This window comes from Macaca nemestrina, chromosome 3 (genome assembly GCF_043159975.1).
Source record: "Macaca nemestrina isolate mMacNem1 chromosome 3, mMacNem.hap1, whole genome shotgun sequence".
Classification (NCBI taxonomy): Eukaryota; Metazoa; Chordata; class Mammalia; order Primates; family Cercopithecidae; genus Macaca; species Macaca nemestrina.
The window spans coordinates 70,928,612-70,948,867 of NC_092127.1; the positions used below are offsets into that span (position 1 = coordinate 70,928,612).

Here is a 20,256-nt window from a genome sequence, read left to right on the forward strand (position 1 = left end):
ATAAACTAATTAGAATATAAACTTACGTTAAAGCTTCTGAGTAATTATAATGAGGCGAGACTCCTAGAAACTTCTGTACTTCATCCATCACTGTAGCAGGATCAGTTCTTAATTGTTGCCCATCAATAATTAGCAACTAAATTATAAAATTAAAAAAATGCACATTGAAAAAAGACATGTAAACTGTACAATGAAAAATTTCTGCACTCTGAACTCATTCAGTGAGAGACACTGTCCTGAGTAAAATTGCATGCATTGGTGTTAGATAGAATCCAGGTCATCCTCATTAATGACCTGGAACCAGAAATCACACCAATCAAGTACACTCATGGTTTGCAATCTGAGAAGTCACACTATGAAAGCAAAAAAGGCAGTTGAAATACCAAGAGAGCTTAGAAATGTGACTAGGAAATCACAAATGGAAACCAACTTTCAAAAGAGACAAAGCAATGATCCCATCATTCAAGCTGGGACATACAATAGAAAAGAAGAAAGGTTGTAATAAACTCAGACGTAATATGACAGAGAACATGTCATTCCTCATGATTCATTTCAGGAATAGCACTGTAAAGGTTGAAGAGATATTTTGATAATCCATGTGGAGAATAAGGTTAGGCTCTCAGGAAACCTGAACATGGACAAAGTTCCTTAAGAAACTAAGGAGGAGAAGTTTCTTGTTACTCCAAGGAGGGTGGACCCAGTGAGAAAAGAGGAGACCAGGATTAAAGGACACAAAGCTTGCAAAGCAAGTCTTGTCTATCCATACCTCTTCTCTGATATTTCTATTTAGCCTAGATCAGCACTGTTCAATAGAACTTTCTGTGATGACGGACATGTTCTATAGCTGCTGGGTCTAACATGTAGCTATTGAGCACTTTTGTCTCGCTCTGTCGCCCGGGCTGGAGTGCAGTGGCTGGATCTCAGCTCACTGCAAGCTCCGCCTCCCGGGTTTACGCTATTCTCCTGCCTCAGCCTCCCGAATAGCTGGGACTACAGGCGCCCGCCACCTCGCCAGGCTAGTTGTTTGTATTCTTTTTTTTTAGTAGAGACGGGGTTTCACCGTGTTAGCCAGGATGGTCTTGATCTCCTGACATCGTGATCCGCCCGCCTCGGCCTCCCAGAGTGCTGGGATTACAGGCTTGAGCCACCGCGCCCGGCCAGCTATTGAGCACTTAAAATGTGGCTAAAGCAACCGAGGAACTGAACTTTTCATATTATTTGATTTTAATATAAATTAAAATAGCCATCTGTGGTAGTGGTTGTCATATTTGGACAGCATGACTCTAGACTCACAGGTATATACCATGTTTGATGGGACTGGATTGCTTACACCATCCCAAGAGGAGCTGGCTGATTTTGCAGTCTAGGTTGATGCCAGGCAGAAGAAATTCAAGGGCCTGAGAAAAACATAAGACTTATAAAAAATTCAGCAAGGGGTTTCAAAAAGAAAATAATGGCACTTAATTAAGCAAAATATTATTTGTCTTTTTTGGTTAAGAGGTTCCCTTTCGAACTTTATTCTCAGGAAGAGAATCAGGGATCTAAAGCTTTCGAAGCTTTTTACAATCAGGAAAGGTATGCACAGCAAATAGAGCAGGGAGAATTATCCTGAAATACTCTTAGAAAATTAAACAGTTTTTCTACTTCTGCCTATTTCTCTTTGCCACAGCCTCATTATTTACAACTAAAGTGGAAAAACTAGTAATAGTTTAACAAGTGAAAATTTTCTTATCCTTAAGGCAAAGTCATCAACTTAATGAGATTCTAACATGATGTAAATCCTTATTACTCCATACCTGAAATGGAGGGAAATAAACAAGCCATCTCTCGATGTGGCTGGCATACCACCCCGGGACCAAACATCTCTTCTGCAAGGCTCTGAGCTCCGAGGGTGCACGGGGCCCTGCTGAGATCACTTGGTAGAAGCTAAACTTTAGAGCTGCAGGGTCTTCATGTGATCGTTGATGCTATGATGAAAAGGTGGATGATTAAACTAATCTGAACCATAGGCGTAAATAATTAAAAACCAATCTTTGTGACAAGTCTCAAAGCTAAAGAAAGAAGTGCCTCACTGCTGGAGAGTTATTTATTTTGAAATTAATAACCGATGAAAATGTTTGCTTGGAGCCTCAGGATTTGAAGTTATGATACTTATGGGAGTAAGTTTTGGAGAATTTATCTGGTAGAAGTTGAATTCTTATTGATAGGATTCCTTCACCAACATTACTGAGTTGTTTCTTTAGTGTACGTATTTTATTGTGAAAGTAAACTTTTGAAAACTGTGTTAATGGCCCCATTCCCACTCATAAGCAAACCATTTATAGTGTCCAGTGAATATCCATAATAGACAAGCACTCTACTATCTCTGCCAAATAGTTTCGCTCCATCTAGTAATGCAGTTTTAGATTAGAAAAGGCCTATTAGCTCTTTTAAATGAAGAAAGTACTAGAAAGTCTGACATGCACATTATCTGAAATCTGCAGCTTTTATCATACATCCCCTGGTATCTAAAAGCCAAGATTATTTTATCTAATGGTAACCTTTGCGGTGAATCAGAATCATTTATTGTGCAGAAAATGCAGAAAGTAGCAATCCAAATAGGAAAGTGTTTCATAATGGCTCAGGCTCAGGCCCATGGGTTTGAGGAAATCACCTTTTCTTTAAATTGGCCAATAAATATTCAGGCTTAGTGGTGAGTTGGTGGATGTTTACATCTAGTTGAATAGCAAATTTTCTGCAACTGAGATTCAAATCACTGGACTACAAACTGCTAGACTTTGTTAAGGTCTGCATTTTGCCACTGTGATTTATTTGTAATATTTAGGACATTTTGTTAGCTTGCAGCCTTAAAGCCTTCTTTTTCTGTAAATTCTATATTTTTCAGGGACGAAGTGGTTGCCATGCTCCAATTTTCTTCATTTTCTTGGAGTCAATTAAGGCTTATTTTTCTTTTCTCCAGATACTTGGCGGAAAAGGTAAAAGTTGCAAAATCAAATCAGGCAATTTGCAATTTGCTGTATGTTTTGATTTAAAAGATGGCTTCAGGTTTGGCATGAATGATTAGTATAGAATTGTGGATTTTTATGGATCTTAGCTTTCCAGGATGTCTCTACTCCTTATTATTCAGATTATTATCAAAATGCCTATCTAAGATTTCATCTGCTTTTTGTGACCTTTCCCTACTATGTTCCTGCCGCAAAAGCTTTTCCAACCATCTGTTCTTCCTCTTGTGAACTTCAACAACTGCTTTTGTTAAGTAGCAGAAGGACTCAGTAATGAGCAACTTTATTCTCTAATATTGTAATTGTCAAGAACTTAGCTGTTTTAAATCAAATCAGTAAGAATGGAACATCCCACTCTTGTAGGGAGGATCTAAGCTACGTGGGTCACTTTAACACAGGGAAGCATTCATATATCCAGCCTACTTGCAGATTTCAGATTAGAGGTTTTCGTACATAGAACATTCCGCATTTGTCTTAACATTATCGTTTCCAAGAAAATAGGACCCTCAGTCTGCTTTTCAGCACTGACCTGACGATAACTCCTTTACATAGCTCTGCTTTGCACCTATGAGAACACTTCTTCATTTTAATTTTACCTGAATTTATCTCCTTACGTATCTTTCCCTTATTTGAGAAAGTGCCCCATGGTTCTGGTGTTTGGGCTTCTCTGCGACAGCCATGAATAAATCTGTCCTTTCCCAGATAGTCTTTGTCAAGTGGGTTTTGTCATTCTGAAGGAGTCTGTATGTCAATTGATTATTACTTTCTAATTTATATGCTTGTTTATACATATTTCTCCAATTAGGCTGAAAGCAATTTCAAGTATAGCATCACATTTATTTTTCAAATCACACTTAGAAAAAAACTGCACATGGTAGCACATTATTTGATGAATGGATAAACACATGAACAGCAGGAAAGCATTTTTTAAAATTACAAACCTGAGAAATGAGAACTGAGGGTCCTAGAGACTAAAGACACTGACTCCATCAATTTTACTATGTTATTATGTTAATTTTGACTGCTGTTTATTGAACCCTTCCAACTGGTGGTTAAACTATCACTGAAACAAGTTTTAAAAGATTGTTTCCTATTATTTGCAATGATTTATTAAAAGTGTATTTGATATATATTATTACTAGAGTTTGTTATTTTAAAGTGAGCATTTCTGTGCAAGGTTCTAACCAACATCAGAAAACAATGGCAATGAGTATACAAGAAACATTTAGATGTGTTAGGATCTCAGGGATGTAGAATTTTTCTCTTTTCTCTTTTCCTTTCCCTTCCCTTCCCTTCCCTTCCCTTCCCTTCCCTTCCCTTCCCTTCCCTTCCCTTCCCTTCCCTTCCCTTCCCTTCCCTTCCCTTCCCTTCCCTCCCCTCCCCTCCCCTCCCCTCCCCTCCCCTCCCCTCCCCTCCCTCCCTCCCTCCCTCCCCTCCCCTCCCCTCCCCTCCCTCCCCTCCCCTCCCCTCCCTCCCCTCCCCTCCCCTCCTTTCCCTTCCTTTCCTTTCCTGTTTTTTTGAGATAGAGTCTCCCTCTGTCACCTAGGCTGTAGTACATGGCGCAATCACAGCTCACTGCAGCCTCAACCCCCTAGGCTCAGGTGATCCTCCCAGTTTAGCCTTCCAAGTAGTTGGGACCACAGGTGTGTGCCACCATACCCGGCTAATTTTCTTTATTTGTAGAGACAGAGTCTCCCTATGTTGCCCAGGCTGGTCTTGAACTCCTGGGCTCAAACAATCTTCCCATCTTCCAAAACGCTTGGATTACAGGCATGAGCCACCAACCCCAGCCTAAAGATTCTTATATATATTAGTTTTGCCACTAAGCTGTTTCTTTAGTACAAGCAGTTGTTTAAGCTTTTTTAGAGCCAGGGTCAGCAGTCTATGGCCTACTGCCTATTCAGTAAAGTTTTATTGGAACACAGGAATGCTTATGCATTAACATATTGTCTATGGCTGCTTTTGAAATAAAATGGTAGAGTTGCAACAGAGACTGTACAACCCTCAAAGCCTGAAATTGTTGCTATCTGACTCTTTATAGAGTACACATGTATCAGATGAAAAAATAATGATTTAAAATTATTACCTTTAAAATGCAGATATATAGAAGCAGAGATATAAAAAAGTACATAATATTTTGTTATATTTTAATTTAGTTTCTCTTATTGCATTAATACATTTTATTAAATGAAGCGATTAAGTTAATAAAATAAGAACAAAAACTTAATGGAGGAAATTTCTCAGTGGAAATCAAGAAAAACTTGTTCATTTTTCTGTAGATATCAAACAACTAGCAAATCTCTTTTGTGAAAACCTGAGGTAGTGGGTATTGCTAAAAACAATGCTTCATTGTCCATACTCTGCCTCTGCCTGTTGGATTTTATTTGCATTTTCCTTACCTGGTACCAGGAGTATGCTCGGTCTGAAGGGTCAATGAGAATGGTGATAATCTTGGCTTTGGGAACCAGGGAAGCAGCTCTTTTAGGGGCTTCCTCTGAGTGGAAGTAATTGGCACTCTTCTCAAACAAAAAGTCGGTGGTGACATTAGATGGGACTGGGAAGAAATCCATATACCTAGAAAAGGAATATTTTTCTCAAAGTAAGACTATGGTTTATACTCATATTCTGGTGACCAAAGATGTTAAAAGTGTCCCACAAATTCATGTGCTTCCTAAACAAAAGCGTTTTTCTTTACAGCATTTGTGAGCAAGAGAAAAATATCCAGAACACTAATAATGTGTTTGGAAGATGTTTTTGTAAGTACATTTTCTTTATGTTTTGCTTAATATCAGGAAAAAATATAAGTGATAACAAACACGTAGACACAGAATGATCAAACTGCAACAGGGATCAAGCTAGCTATATCAAATGTGTCTAAATGTAGAAACACTGTACAGAGAAAATTTCAAGTACTCAAAAAGAAAATTGTATTAAAACAGATGATATGTTCAGTTCAGACATTTTAAAAGGATTTAGAGAAAATATTTTTTACTTTATTGCAAGTGAAATAATTTCTTTTCCACAAATGTATTGTGCCAGTGTTATGTTTACTCACATAGTGTCAAAGATGCAGAGCATATCTGGTATAAATATTGCTTATTTGCTTACTTTTTCTCATATAGAGCCACTTATGTCCCTCTTTAGTATGATTATAAGAGAAGTTTAAAAAGTATGCACATTCCAAATATACAATCCTAACAAATTTCCCAAGGTCATGTTCTATATCCTTACCAGTAGACAGAATTCAAATTACCAGCAGAATGAACACAGTGATATCTATAGGTTCAAGCACTGAAATGTAGGATTTCATTTAATGTTCCACCTGAATAAAAGTTGTCAAATACAACTAATTCAGCATATGATAAGAAATATTTCTGAAGCACTAAGGAACATCTTTTAGAGGAAAAGGGCTTTTTTAGAGTGACTGTAAAAATATAGCTTCTAGGGATTCTTATATTTTATAATAATGGCCTCAGCCTCCATTGCCACCCCCTTCAATTCATAAGCCATTATCACACTGGGCTACCAAGACAAGGTAATTCAATAATTACTCAACAAAAAAGTCATTAATATTCATGAAATGACCTGTTTTTTACAGTATCTTGTTTTCTTTTGACCAAAAGATCACATGAGATGTTGGTAGATTTTTGACTGAGATCATATCCTCAAACATGATAAAGCTTCTGGTAGAATTCCAGTTGTTAACATATTGCAAAGTTTAGCTGGTGCAACACAGTGATATCTTGAGATTCAGAGCAGTAAAGAAATCCTTTTATGTTGTCTGGAATTGGCTTGTTGGTGATATGTAATTCTGGCACCCTTTTAGGGAGAAAGAGATATACAAAAATTTCTGGAAGGTTTGATGTGCTATTTGTTCTGGTGTACATTCTATTTACAGAAAGTGCCAAATTTCAGGATACTTCTTATGTAGAAGCTCACACTGGTTCCAGGAGTGCTAAGATTATTTCAAGTGTCTAGTGGTATCTTATTTGGTCCAAGCTTGTCTCAAACCTGCTTGTTCTGAAAAAGGCTTCAAAAATCACAAAAAAGAGCAGAAATTTTAGCTTCTTAAACCTGCCCTACCTTGCTAGAAGTCTTTTATATCTGGAACAGTTTAGGCTTTGAAAACCTCCTCAAGCAAGTCTGGATCTTGGACCTATAATGTGTTGATTTTGCCAGGCTCCAGGGGCTCATGGAGAGGGCAGGGCACAGCTCTTGTTTGCTTATATGTCTGCATCTTTCTAGTGTAGTGGCTGGCACTTACAGGTACTTGAAAGATGTTTCATGAATAGAGAAGCAAATAAAAGGTTCATATTTTTAGTATGGGACCTGGAAGCTCCATAAATAGGCTCACATTTAGAGAATGTAAATTCAGGTTATTCAAAGAATTAGTGAGCAAACTGGAAGTGTTTTAACAATGCGGGGGTTAAAAGCAAATGCCTCCCTTAAGTTTTCCTACTTCTATAAAACATAAAACTTCAGCATTTTCTTTTACCTGAAAAGTGGAATTTTTTTTTGCAATACTCCACATTTCTTCATTTATTTGTTATTTGGGTTGACCCTGAGTATTTCTTCCTTTTCTTTTTTTTTGGAGACAGAGTCTCCTTCTGACAATGAGGAGGACAATGGCACCATCTCGGCTCACTACAACCTCTGCCTCCCAGGTTCAAGTGATTCTCCTGCTTCAGCCTCCTGAGTAGATGGAATTACAGGCGCCTACCAACATGCCCAGCTACTTTTTGTATTTTCAGTAGAGACGGGTTTTGCCATATTGACCAGGCTGGTCTCAAACTCCTGACCTCAGATGATCTGCCTGCCTTGGCCTCCCAAAGTGCTGGGATTACAGGGGTGAGCCTGTGTGCCCGGCCGGACTTTTTGTTCCTATCAGAGTACCTAGCCACATGATGATCAAAACATATTTTTGAAAGGTTTATGATAAAAAATTAAGAATAACTCTTGCAATAATTTTTTACCATAAAGTTTTCAAAAATATGTTTTTTGAAAAAAAGTCCTAGAGAATCCAACTATTGACAGGAATGTAATACTAATACATTCCTGTCCACCTCCAAAGCAATTTTTATTCAGTCCTTTTAGTCCTGATGTTAACATCATTTTATTCTATAATTATATACTGGCATATATACTTGAGTCAGTGGTCAAATACAGCTGAAGTAGTTGATGGTTTCTTTCTTTTCTTTTTTTTGAGACAGGGTCTCACTCTGTCGCTTAGGCTGGAGTGCAGTGGTGCAACTGCAGCTCACGGCAGCCTCAACCTCTATGGGCTCAGGTGATCCTCCCATCTCAGTCTCCCAAATTAGCTGAGACTACAGGTGCACACCACCATGCCTGGATAATTCTTATATTTTTGGTAGAGATGGGGTCTCTACCAAAGGTAGTCTCTTGCCCAGGGTAGTCTCAAACTCCTGACTTCAAGTGATCCACCCACTTTAGCCTCCCAAAATGCTGGAATTACAGATGTGAGCCACTGTGCCTGGCCACTGTTGATGGTTTCTTCATTTTCCAGCTGTTATTTAACACCACACAATTAATCAAAATATCAAACCCTGAACTGAAAAATTGGCAGTGAGATATATAACAATTAGAATATACATAAATCCTAGTAGGTGCTCAAATTATACTCAATCCATTCCTTTTCCTTTCCATTCTGACTTCTCATAAGCAGCTCCTCAGGGGGTTGATAATTATAAAATTGAGATCATGCAATCTGACAACAGAGATATATATGACTATGCTAAAATACACGTAAAATCTATTTATGCTATAGAATTATTATAATTCACTCATTTATACCACTCTCTGTCCAGCATTACACCTTCATAGCAAGACCTTTGGATACATTTTATGGTTAACATGTTAGTTTGCACCATCTCTCTCTACTACATGACTGTATTTTGTGTATTCTGACATTTTTACTTTTTAAATGTTGTCTTCAGATGGTTGATATATTTCTAATTTTGATTCAAAGGCAAAAATTAAATTCTGTGTATTGTTGATAGTTTTTTTATAGCTTTGATTACTCACGCAATATACAAACATTTCTAGTTTTATTTATTTATTTTTCCTTTTATGTGCCAAAGAAAATAGAAAATCACATATGTTGGCTATAGTATCACTTAATAAAAAGTGCACAAGAAGAAAAAGATATGAAATTTTTTTCCTCTTACTAGTAGAGAGGAATTAAATTTCTGAATATTATGCTATTCTTCTGACTTAATATCTATAATTACCATCAAGAAAATTAATGACAATTGAAATTACATGTGATCCTCTTGGGGAAACAAGTCTCTTTATAAACTGAGAAGAGTTTGTTCTGAAAAATTTCTGAGCCCCTTTATGATATTCAATCAATTTCCAAGGCACAGAGGTTAACTTTTATTTGTGACTACAAACTTAGATGTTTCTAAATATTAGTGCTAAGTTTATACTGTGCACAGTACATAAACTTTTAGATTTATACTAATAACCCATCTTACCAATCAATCCCCCTGTGGTAGTTATTTCTATTAAAGAACTGTACCTCCTCAAAGGTTTTTGGGCTGGGGGAGTTACTAAGGATGGAAGGATGCATAACCAGGAACAAATACAAAGCAGTGGTACCTGGAAAGATAATAGAGGTTCAGAAATTAATTAAATGAAAACACAATTTCCTATGATCAGCACTTTAAAGTCATTAATAAATATTACAATGATCCAAACAGAGTTGTTACAACTACTCCTTGAAATAACTTGAATGGATAATCAGCAGTTTAACAGAAGCAGGTTCTAAAAAAATGGAGACAGTGTGGTGTGAAAATAGGCTTGTTGCAGGGATTGAGAGAACTGGCTTTCAATCTCAGTTCAATGACTGATTTGTCTGTGACTTTGTCTTTTAGCTTCTGTTTGTCTCAGTTTTCTTTTTCTTTTCCTTTCTCCTTCCTTTCTTCTCTCTCTCCTTCCTTCCTTCCTTCCTTCCTTCCTTCCTTCCTTCCTTCCTTCCTTCCTTCCTTCCTTCCTTCCTTCCTTCCTTCCTTCTTTTTTTTGACAGCATCTTACTATATTGCCCAGGCTGGAGTGTGGTGGTGCAATCATGGCTCACTACAATCTTGACATCAGGCTCATGGGATCCTCCTGTCTCAGCCTCCCAAGTAGCGGTGACTACAGGCATGCACCACTGTGCCAGGCTAATTTTAAAATTTCTAAAAATTTTTTAGTAGAGATGAGGTCTCGCTATGTTGCTCAGGGTGGTCTTGAACACTTGAGCTCATGCAATCCTCCCACCTCGGCCTCTTAAAGTGCTGGGATTACAGGAGTGAGCCACCTCTCTTGGCCTGTCTCAGCTTTCTTAATGGAAAATCCCCTGCCTACTTATTTCATAGATTTTCTCTGAGAATGAAAAGACATGTACTTGAAGACATTTTGACAGTAATAAGGCACTATATAAATGAAATATGTTATTATTTAATATATTACATTACCAAAATCAATACTTGGGTTCTCATATTAAGTTCTTCTTGAGGCCTATGAAAGCTAATTAAACTCAAGACAGAATTTAATCTTTCCACAAGTTTGCTTAAGCTTGAATGTACTTATATTTTTTATAAAAGTAGTGTCAAAAATTGTTTAAATTGCTAAATTTGAAAAAAAAATAGTGCCCTTTCTTAGCGACATAACTTATAGAATTTGCATTTACTAGGGAAGAGAATGGTATATCACAGGTACGCATATATATTTGTGACTGTTGGGGAGCAAGGGTGTGATTTTTCAAAAAGTGAGCAATGTCATAAACTGTACAATTAGTGTTTTATAAGACTAAATGAGGAGATAAAGGGTGCAGCTTAGTCAGTCTGGTACAAGAGAAAGTAAGGCAGTTTGGGTTCAGTTTGTCAAAGGTTTAGCCATGTATTTAATATTTGTAACTGTGACTGTGTTTAAAAGATCATAATATAAAAGCATTTCTACATATTGGCTACCCCTAAGAGAGAAATATACTATTATTTACACTGTTATACAATCTGTGGAGCAGGACTTGAAAATTATATTCCAAGTCAATAGCTAGCGATAGTAATAAGACATGGCCTTGTAACATTTCTCTCACTTGGAGAAATTACTACTCTAATTTTGCTTAGTAATTATGTCATGTTGCCATTTGTACAAAACTTTGAATTTTCTTATTTTTCAGATAAGCTTTCTTTCTTTTCTTTCTTTTTTTTTTTTTGTTTGAGATGGAGTCTCGCTCTCTTGCCCAGGCTGGAGTGCAGTGGCATGATCTTGGCTCGCTGCAGCCTCTGCCTCTTGGGCTCAAGCGAATCTCCTGTCTAAGCCTCAGGAGCAGCTGTGATTACAGGCGCCCGCCACCATGCCCAGATAATTTTTGTATTTTTGGTAGAGACAGGGTTTCACCATGTTGGCCAGGCTGGTCTCGAACTCCTGACCTCAGATGATCCACCCACCCAGGCCTCCCAAAGTGCTGGGATCACAGGCATGAGCCACTGTGCCCAGTCCTTAAATAGTATTAATATGGAAGTAAGGTAGTATTTTAGTGTTTATTTACTTAAATGGTACAAATATGGCAATATTTAAGTAAATAAATACTATTTAAGTATTTATAAATTAAGCTTTCTTTAATATTTATTTACTTAAATCTACCATATCTATACAATAGAAAAATTGTTAAAATAACTGTCAACAGCAATATTGTCTTAAAAAATGAATTGAAAGAGGTAGTCTTCCTAGATTATATCTGAACCAAACAATGAACACTGTAATCATAGATCATTATAGGGAATAAAACACAGTAATCTATGATATACAAAGTAAAAATGTGCTTCACAAGCTTGCCTTAAGACAGTGCTCCTCTAAGTAGCATGTATTAGATTCATCTGGTGGGCTAAAACACAGATAGCACAGCCCTATCCTAGTATCTCTGATTCAGCAAGTCTTTGCTGAATTTGCACTTTTTTTTTTTTTTTTTTTTTTTTTTTTACAGGAGTCTCGCTCTGTCACCCAGGCTGGAGTGCCGTGGCGCGATCTCGGCTCGCTGCAAGCTCCGCCTCCCGGGTTCACGCCATTCTCCTGCCTCAGCCTCCCGAGTAGCTGGGACTACAAGCGCCCGCCACCACACCTGACTAATTTTTTTGTATTTTTAGTAGCGACGGGGTTTCACCATGTTAGCCAGGATGGTCTCAATCTCCTGACCTCGTGATTCACCCGTCTCGGCCTCCCGAAGTGCTGGGATTACAAGAGTGAGCCACCGCGCCCGGCCTGCACTTCTAGTAAGTTTTCTGGTGATGCTTATGCTGCTGCTCTGGCAACCACCCTTGAGAATCACTGACTTAGAATAACTGTGAAGCAATATCTAAAATTTATTGGAGGAAAAAAGCTCCATTACATTAAATCCATAGTAAAGTAGAAAGTAGTAAAGTAGAAAGAGCATGTTCTTTGAAGTCAGGTAAATTCTAGGATCAAGATTTTTATTCCTGTACTTACCAGCTGTGTGAATTTGAACAAAAATTATTTACAACCTCTCTTGAGTCTTAGTTTTTCCATCTGTGTAGTGGGGAAGAAAATACTTAGCTATCAGTGTTCTATGAGGATTAGCGAGGTAACCTAGGCGAAATCACCTAAAGAGTGCCATATCTGAATATCTAAAAGGCATTTTTCAGATAAAAACTTTACTGAGATATAGCTTAGAATTATAATACATAAATATATAAATACATTTAAATCTCAGTTATACACGTGAGATATAATCCAGAAAAATGCATGAGGAATTTTTAAAATTAAAAATAACAAATATTTTTGGAAATAAGTGTTGCCATTATAATGTGAGAAAAAAAGCAGAGAGATTAATTCCTTTCTTAGATCAACTGAAAACATTATTTTCTGAATCTTATTTTTAAGAATTGTATTAAATACATTTGTTCACTTTTAATAGCGTTTCATGATCAGCATTAATTAGACAAACAGAAAAAACGGATATAATCTAATTATTTTGCATAGTCAGTAAAAGGCATAATGAAATGTATCAGTGTTAAAAAATTGTTAAGTTGTGGTTTCTGAATTCTGTCTTTGCCTGTACATATTCTTGGGTCTGAATAAACTGTCCTGCATATGTATTTTGTGAGTGGTAACTCAACTACATAATCATAGACACACATTTAAATAACCATCTATAAATCTTCAGTTTTATATTTTTTGTCAGTCTTAACACTGAAATATTTGAATATCGAGATAACTAGAAATCTGTGCAAAATTATCCAGAAAAATACTTTTTATTTTTCGAGACAGAGTCTCACTCTGTTGTCCAGTCTGGAGTGCAGTGATGCAATCTTGGCTCACTGTAACCTCTGCCTCCCAGGTTCAAACAATTCTCCTGTCTCAGCCTGCTGAGTACCTGGGACTACAGGCGCACACCACCACGCCTGGCTAATTTTTGTATTTTTAGTAGTGATGGAGTTTCACCGTATTGGTCAGGTTGGTGTCAAACTCCTGACCTCAGGTAATCCACCCGCCTTGGCCTCCCAAAGTGCTAGGATTACAGGTATGAGCCATCGTGCCTGGCCCAGAAAAATACTTTTGACAAAAGTACAGTTAAAAATGAAGCTATTTAATTTTCATGTCACTGATATGAGAAAATACTTTAATTAAAAAATCAATTTCACAAAATATGGATATATACAGCAACACGAATCTCAAAAGTATTATGCTAAATGAAAGATGTCAGATACAAAAGACTACACACTACATGCTTCCATTTACGTGAAGTTCTAGAAAAGGTAAAACTGTAGTGGTAGAAAGTAGTTGCTTGTGGCTGGGGATGTGGTGGGGATCGGGGGGGATACACTGCAAAGGAACAAGGACAAATTTTTTTTAGGCTGACAACTGTTCTGTGTTTTGAATGTGGTGGTGGACACAACTGTGTGCAATGTTCAAAATTCAGCTAATTGTACATTCAAAATGGCTGGATTTTATTGCATGTAAATTATATTCAGCAAAACTGGGAAAAATCAATTTCTATAAAAAAGAATCAATTTGTATAAAAGGTCTTTTCCAACGACAAATGCCATATCCAAATTGTAACAAACACTTGGAAACCCAATTGAGTTTAAGAGGACAAATGATAACTCTACCATCTAACCATGATATCAAAATGTCTGCATATCCAGCACAACACGAGGGAAGTGAATCCTGCAGGACTTTCTAAAGCAAAATGCTACCAAGCCTTCAGGATGTGATCAGTCTTGACAAGTTTATGTGATGACAGTGGGAGTTCACTGAAGAGATTTTAGTTTAAATGTTTTCCTAGTTGTCTTTTCACTTTAGATAGATAAGGACAAGTGAAATAAATGACAAGAAAAATATAAGTATTTGCCATATTTATTATTGTTTTCAGATCGATATCTGCAAATGACATTAAGGAAAAAGATGAACATGCTAAACTCCTTGTGTACATTGCACAGAATTTTCCTCAGTTATTTCTAGATCAATGAGGAGAGGAAATGTATTCTCCTTAGCAAGCAATATGATGTTCACTGTTTTCTGTGAAGCCAGTAACCAAGGGCCCCAAATAATTTATCACGCAGGATATAGCATGAATGTCTGGTAGTTTAAAGCTTCCATGAGGCTTCGTTTTAATATTGATTTTTAGAAACAAGAAGTTTATAGGGCGGGTGTGGTGGCTCACGCCTGTAATCCCAGCACTTCGGGAGGCTGAGGCGGGCAGATCACAAGGTCAGGAGATTGAAACCATCCTGGCTCACACAGTGAAACCCGGTCTCCACTAAAAATACAAAAAAATTAGTCAGGCATGGTGGCGGGCGCCTGTAGTCCCAGCTACTCGAGAGGCGGAGGCAGGAGAATGGCGTGAACCCGGGAGGCGGAGCTTGCAGTGAGCCAAGATCACTGCCACTGCACTCCAGCCTGGGCGACAGAGCGAGACTCCGTCTCAAAAAAAAAAAAAAAAAAAAAGTTTATGGGGAAAAAAATTGCACATCATTTTAAAGAAAAGGTGCAAAAGATTTCTCCTGGGTATGAATAAACACCTTTCTTAGCACAGAGTTTTATGTATGTCTAGGAATTCTGCTTGTGAAATATCTTTTAGACTTTTAAAAAATAGTCATCTCTGCAAGAAAGTTTACAAATAAACAATATTAGGAAAACGGCAGCCTAAGGGACTATTTTTCTAGCAGGGATTTATTATAAAGAGTTATAGGTACTTATCTGTGTCCCTCTTGACTTTTGATATAATCCTGTCACTGATTAGCTTTGATTTTAGAAGTGTTAATTAAATACTTTTCAATGAAAACATTTGGGGGGAAAAAATGTGCCACCAAATTGACTGCTGGGTATTTGAACAGTGTGACATCTGTTTTATTCTTTTCACCTAAAAAACACTTTGTTAAGCATTTAGGTACATTACTGAGCTAAATGAAAATTATGTCAGAGAAAAACGTTATTCATTCATTAGCAGTTATGGGAGGTTTACAAACTTATTGTGACAATAACTCATTGTCTAGTCATCAGAAATTTTACACTGGTTAATCATAACATAAAAAGTTCTCACCAGTTTTCTGGGGTCCTATTACCAAGAATTTTGGTAAGCGATCGCAAGTTTTTTCTTTGGACCAAATGTCTCTGTGGCGTTTGTCATCGCAAGGATTCTAAATGGGAGAAGAACATAGAGATGTATTGTTTTCATGAATGTGTCCATTGTGTGCCAGCTTTTCCAACTTGTGTTCTTTAAAAGTATACCAGGAAACGCTGGGATAAAAACATAGGCTCTTTTAAAAAAATGAAAGCCCTGAAGTGGCATCATGGAAGTTCTGAATAACTCCTTTCCATCTTGAGGCTGAGAGTCTACAGAGGAGGCTGGAGATGGGCAGTATTTCCACTTTGGGTAAACAATCTCAAAGCATGAACAGTTTAATTGGCTACTAGCAGTTCTATTTATGTTTTAAATAGTTTACTGGGCAGAGATTATGCTTCCTGCTAACCTAAAAGATGATACACACTTAGTATTCAATATATAACTGAAATATAAGTTGTCAGATCTTTATTCTAAGTAACTTTGAACTTTCCAGCTGTGCTTCAGAGGGATAGGGATCTGGCAAAAATACTACTATCTAAAGAGTAGGTACCTCTCAACTGCCATCAAAGCTTGATGAATGTGTATCTAAAAACGTAATTTTATAGACTATGATGCTAGAAAGTCCTAAGTTTTAGCAAAAGGGAATAATGAGGGTGAATTACTACCTTAGGGATTCTGCTTTTGGTGTATAATATTTAACACCAACATCCACCACACAAGTCCTACTTAGAACACCCTTCATTTTAAGAACAAAGTATATATTATGTAGAAAAGGAGGAAGAATTACAGTACCTTTAATATTATTTCAGGAATGGGCAAAAGTACCACTTTTTATTTTTAGTCAGTTAATACCATAGGTATGTGAAGTTAAATAAGACTTCTGCTTATTTTTAATAAGCAACAGATGTTAAGACTAAAGTGAGTATTCTTTTTGGCTGTTCTTCTGAAAAAGTTTAAAACTTGTCACCTGAAATAATGATTTCAGTTTAAAAGTTAGGTTAAATTAGCAGGAAAATTGCATGTCTTTCCATTGGCTAACATTTGGTGATGTTTTGTGGTAGTTAAAATGAAAAGATGCTTGTTACAATGAAAAGATGCTTGTTGAAACAATGGAAAAGTAATATGCAGTCATAAGTCCACAACCACCAACCTTAACCTGCTAAATGTGCAGTTGTTATGGAGTTACCTGTGTGTGCTCAGGAGGTAATCAACTTACGGTTGAAAGCTGAATGCATTGAATATAAAGTTCAGAGTTAACAAATTCAATCTGTGGTAAAAATTTACTGAGGTCTACTTCTGATGATTGTTACTGTTTTACCATCAGCTCTGTCTGTAACTAGTAGCGTTGAAAACAGTGATTAGGAAGCACAACTTTTGAAGCCAGATGGCCTACAACTGATTCCTGCTCTGCTACACACTAGCTGTGTGACCTTGCTTAATTGACTGAGCCTTTCTGTGCTTCAGTTTCTTCATCTGTAAAATGCAAATCATAACTGTACCTACCACGTAAGGTAGTTGTGAGGATTAAATGAGTTAATACATGTAAAGTGCCCAGTCTGACATATAGTAAGCAAGATGTAATTATTTGCCAAGATTATGATTTTTCATAGATCATGGAGTGGACAATTTAAATTCAAAGTTGTTCCTGCAATTAATTCTATGATACCTAAGAGTCTATGCTTTGAAATCTAGGTTACCCCCAGGGTCATCTGAGTATGCCATATTCATGTGGTATTTTATCTTAAGAAGCTCAGTGATTTTCCCATGAAATGCCTTCCCTCATATTAATCCCCAATTAATACTTCTGAAAGCTGTCCACACTCAGCGGCTCTTGGCTGTTGGTGTACCTCATGGTTCAGAAGGCAGATGTCAGTTCTGAACTCTTCTCAGAGATCCTTTAATAAGGTTTAATCATTAAAGATATGGGGATGTGTTCAAAGGCTACCTGCCTAACAAACGACCTGTTTGCCATCTTCTACTCTTCCAGCCTATTGCAACATGTAGATTTATCTCTCACTCCTGATTGAAGACATTATGTCCACTGAATCCATCACTGAACTTTCTGAATCCCATGATTTCCAATGCGCAAGGGAACAGGGAATTGAGAGCAATATGTAGCAATGATAAAAGACTACAGTTTAGGAAGGAGTAGTTCCTCAAATTTACTAACATTTCCAAAATGCAGATTTTTTTCAGGTGGCTTCACTTTTCACATTTGGAATATCTCACAGAATTATGTTCCTGGAATTAATGGGTTATATCAATGATTGAATTAATTTTACCTGCCAGAGAGGGTCTTTCTGATCAGGAAACAGCTCAAAATACTTGTGGGCAAGTTGTACTGGAGGCAGAGTCTGAAGTCGCAGGTTGGTCCAGCTCTTCACAAAGTTGGCCAGATTAACAAATGTATATAATCCCAGTCGGTCATTCCCATAGTTGGACAAATGGGTCATGAAAATGCTGATCTGAAAAAAGCAAATGAACTTCAGTGTAAATAACATTTATTTTGACACTAGAGGGCAGTATAATCACAGCGATGCTAGTTTTTTTCCTTAAGTAGTCTGCGCAGGGTTTCAATTCATGGTGTGTTTTTGGATTTGGGACATATCCCTCAAACCCTCATTATATTCATACATACTGGAGGATGTGTTATCAGCAAGACTTGAGCATTTTTTCCCTGAAATTTTCATATATTTCATAACAAAAAATACATTCAACATCAATAGCGGCCGTATACCCATGTTGGTGCAATAAGACTGTTGTTGAATAACATAACCTGTATGTTTCTCAAGCCCTTTTTCACATTCTTTAGTTCCATTATTCCCAATATAAAACACTTCCTTTAAGAAAAATCTTTAACTCTTGGCTAGATAAAATTGACTCTTCCTATGGAAGCAGCTGACCTAGATTGAATCCATGCATTCAAAGAAAATCACAGCAAGTGTGGGACATTTTTTACAATAAAATAAATTTGAACTCTGCAGGTTAGACTGCATTGGTCTAGGATGTAAATGTACAATGAGTATTTGTAAAACTATTGCTTTAAGTGAATGCAGATAATTTTTGTTGGTTAGTGTTGACAAATGAATTCTTCTGCATGGGATTTTTAATGGCAAAACCTTTGTGGCATTTATGCTGCTATAAAAAAGATCATAAAAATAATTCATGTGATAATAGTACTTTTGGAAAATATATAATGTCATGTGAATGAATAGTAACAATGGTTTACTATAATCACAATAATGAGTTTAATAGGTCATTCATTAAGAGACTGAAAGAAATATTCAAGAAAATTCATCGAGGTAATGTGACAGAGCTGAAAGAAAAAGTTATACTAAGATTTAATACAATAAAAAAGAAAAATGTAATTACTTAACAACTATGAATAAGAGGAAGTAGTAATATCCTATGGAACAAATCCTGCAGGCTTTTACATAAAAAGCTTCATTGTGATCAAGAATATTTACATTTCTATTCACTCTGCCTGAACATATATTAAATCTTTGAACTTTTGCAAACAAAATATTTTGTGAGTGATTTAAAATAGCTATCTGTACCGGCAGACCAATGTAGTCATGGAATTGGGAAGTAAGCCTTTTACCATTTTGGGTCTTTCTAAAAAAACGAGACTTTAAAAATTAAACCTTCTGGTTATTTTTTAATAGTAACTTCAATACTGTGACTTAAATTTCCTCTTTTTCTCCTGAAAAATTTATCAGAACATTAGGTGATTGAGAAACTTATGAAAATCATTCTTAAATTTGGAAGTTTTTTTCTAATGTCTGTTGGAGGTGGTCTTTACTCATTTGTTTTACATGCCACATTTTTCAATGTACCTTAATAAGATAGCAAAATGATACTTCTGTTTACCTTTCTCCTAAAAATTTTTTAACTACAATTTTAAAAACGTGTATTTTTAACCTGGTTAGTAAGTTCAAATTTCTTGCTTTATTTTTATGAAAGATTTGTCAGTAAGTCTGTATGTGTCATATTTCACTTGAATAATATCTGCATGGGACAGAAAATGGGAAACAGGGATAATATATAACCTTGTGATACTAATACATTTGAAATCCCTTTGAACTCACTTTTTAACCTCAGAAAACATTTTTATTCTGACAATTAAAGCAGAGAGCTACTCTCTACCTGCGTGACCATGGAAAGTAAAAAAAAATGCTACTCTTTCTGATAAAGACAGACAGAACCCAAAATGATTTATGAGCTGGTAAAGAACATTGCTTTTCATGAAACTGAACCTGATTTGCAAGAATTCAGGTGATACTTATAAGGTGTTGAACTTAGTCCTGTAAAAGAAAACCTACTTAGCCTCCAAGCATGGAACTTTTCCCAAATGTTCAATTCTATTTTTATATTCACACTTTAATATAATGCAAGGTGCACCACAAGCTAAAGGATGGTTTAATGTTTTTGTAATGCATGTCACCTTATGATCCTTTTAGACTTTGGACTCAAGCCTGAGATTTGTTTTGTGCTCCTAAAGAAATACAAGTCCATAAGGGAATATAATTTGTCAGGACATAATACATTTCAATTTCTTTTTGAACTTCTTTTTTCATGAATCACAATATTTTCTCTAGACATGGAATATTGCACATCTCTTGCTGAACATGTAACCTCTCTAAGTTTTCTTTGTTACTTTTTTGTTAG

The 20,256-nt window shown here is 36.5% G+C and overlaps 1 protein-coding gene across 4 annotated transcripts in view; it reads right to left on the minus strand.

Moving 5' to 3' along the window:
* The window catches only part of LOC105486196 (N-deacetylase and N-sulfotransferase 3), a 217,863-nt gene that overhangs the window by 21,624 nt on the left and 175,983 nt on the right, over window positions 1-20,256 (minus strand). For all 4 annotated transcript variants that reach the window (XM_071093102.1, XM_071093101.1, XM_071093103.1 and 1 more), the window contains 6 exons: window positions 17,871-18,053; window positions 15,565-15,661; window positions 9,497-9,620; window positions 5,402-5,576; window positions 1,797-1,967; window positions 27-136 (listed from right to left, as the gene is read on the minus strand). In XM_071093102.1, the coding sequence (XP_070949203.1) occupies window positions 27-136; window positions 1,797-1,967; window positions 5,402-5,576; window positions 9,497-9,620; window positions 15,565-15,661; window positions 17,871-18,053 (860 nt within the window). The remainder of the gene's footprint in view (window positions 1-26; window positions 137-1,796; window positions 1,968-5,401; window positions 5,577-9,496; window positions 9,621-15,564; window positions 15,662-17,870; window positions 18,054-20,256) is intronic.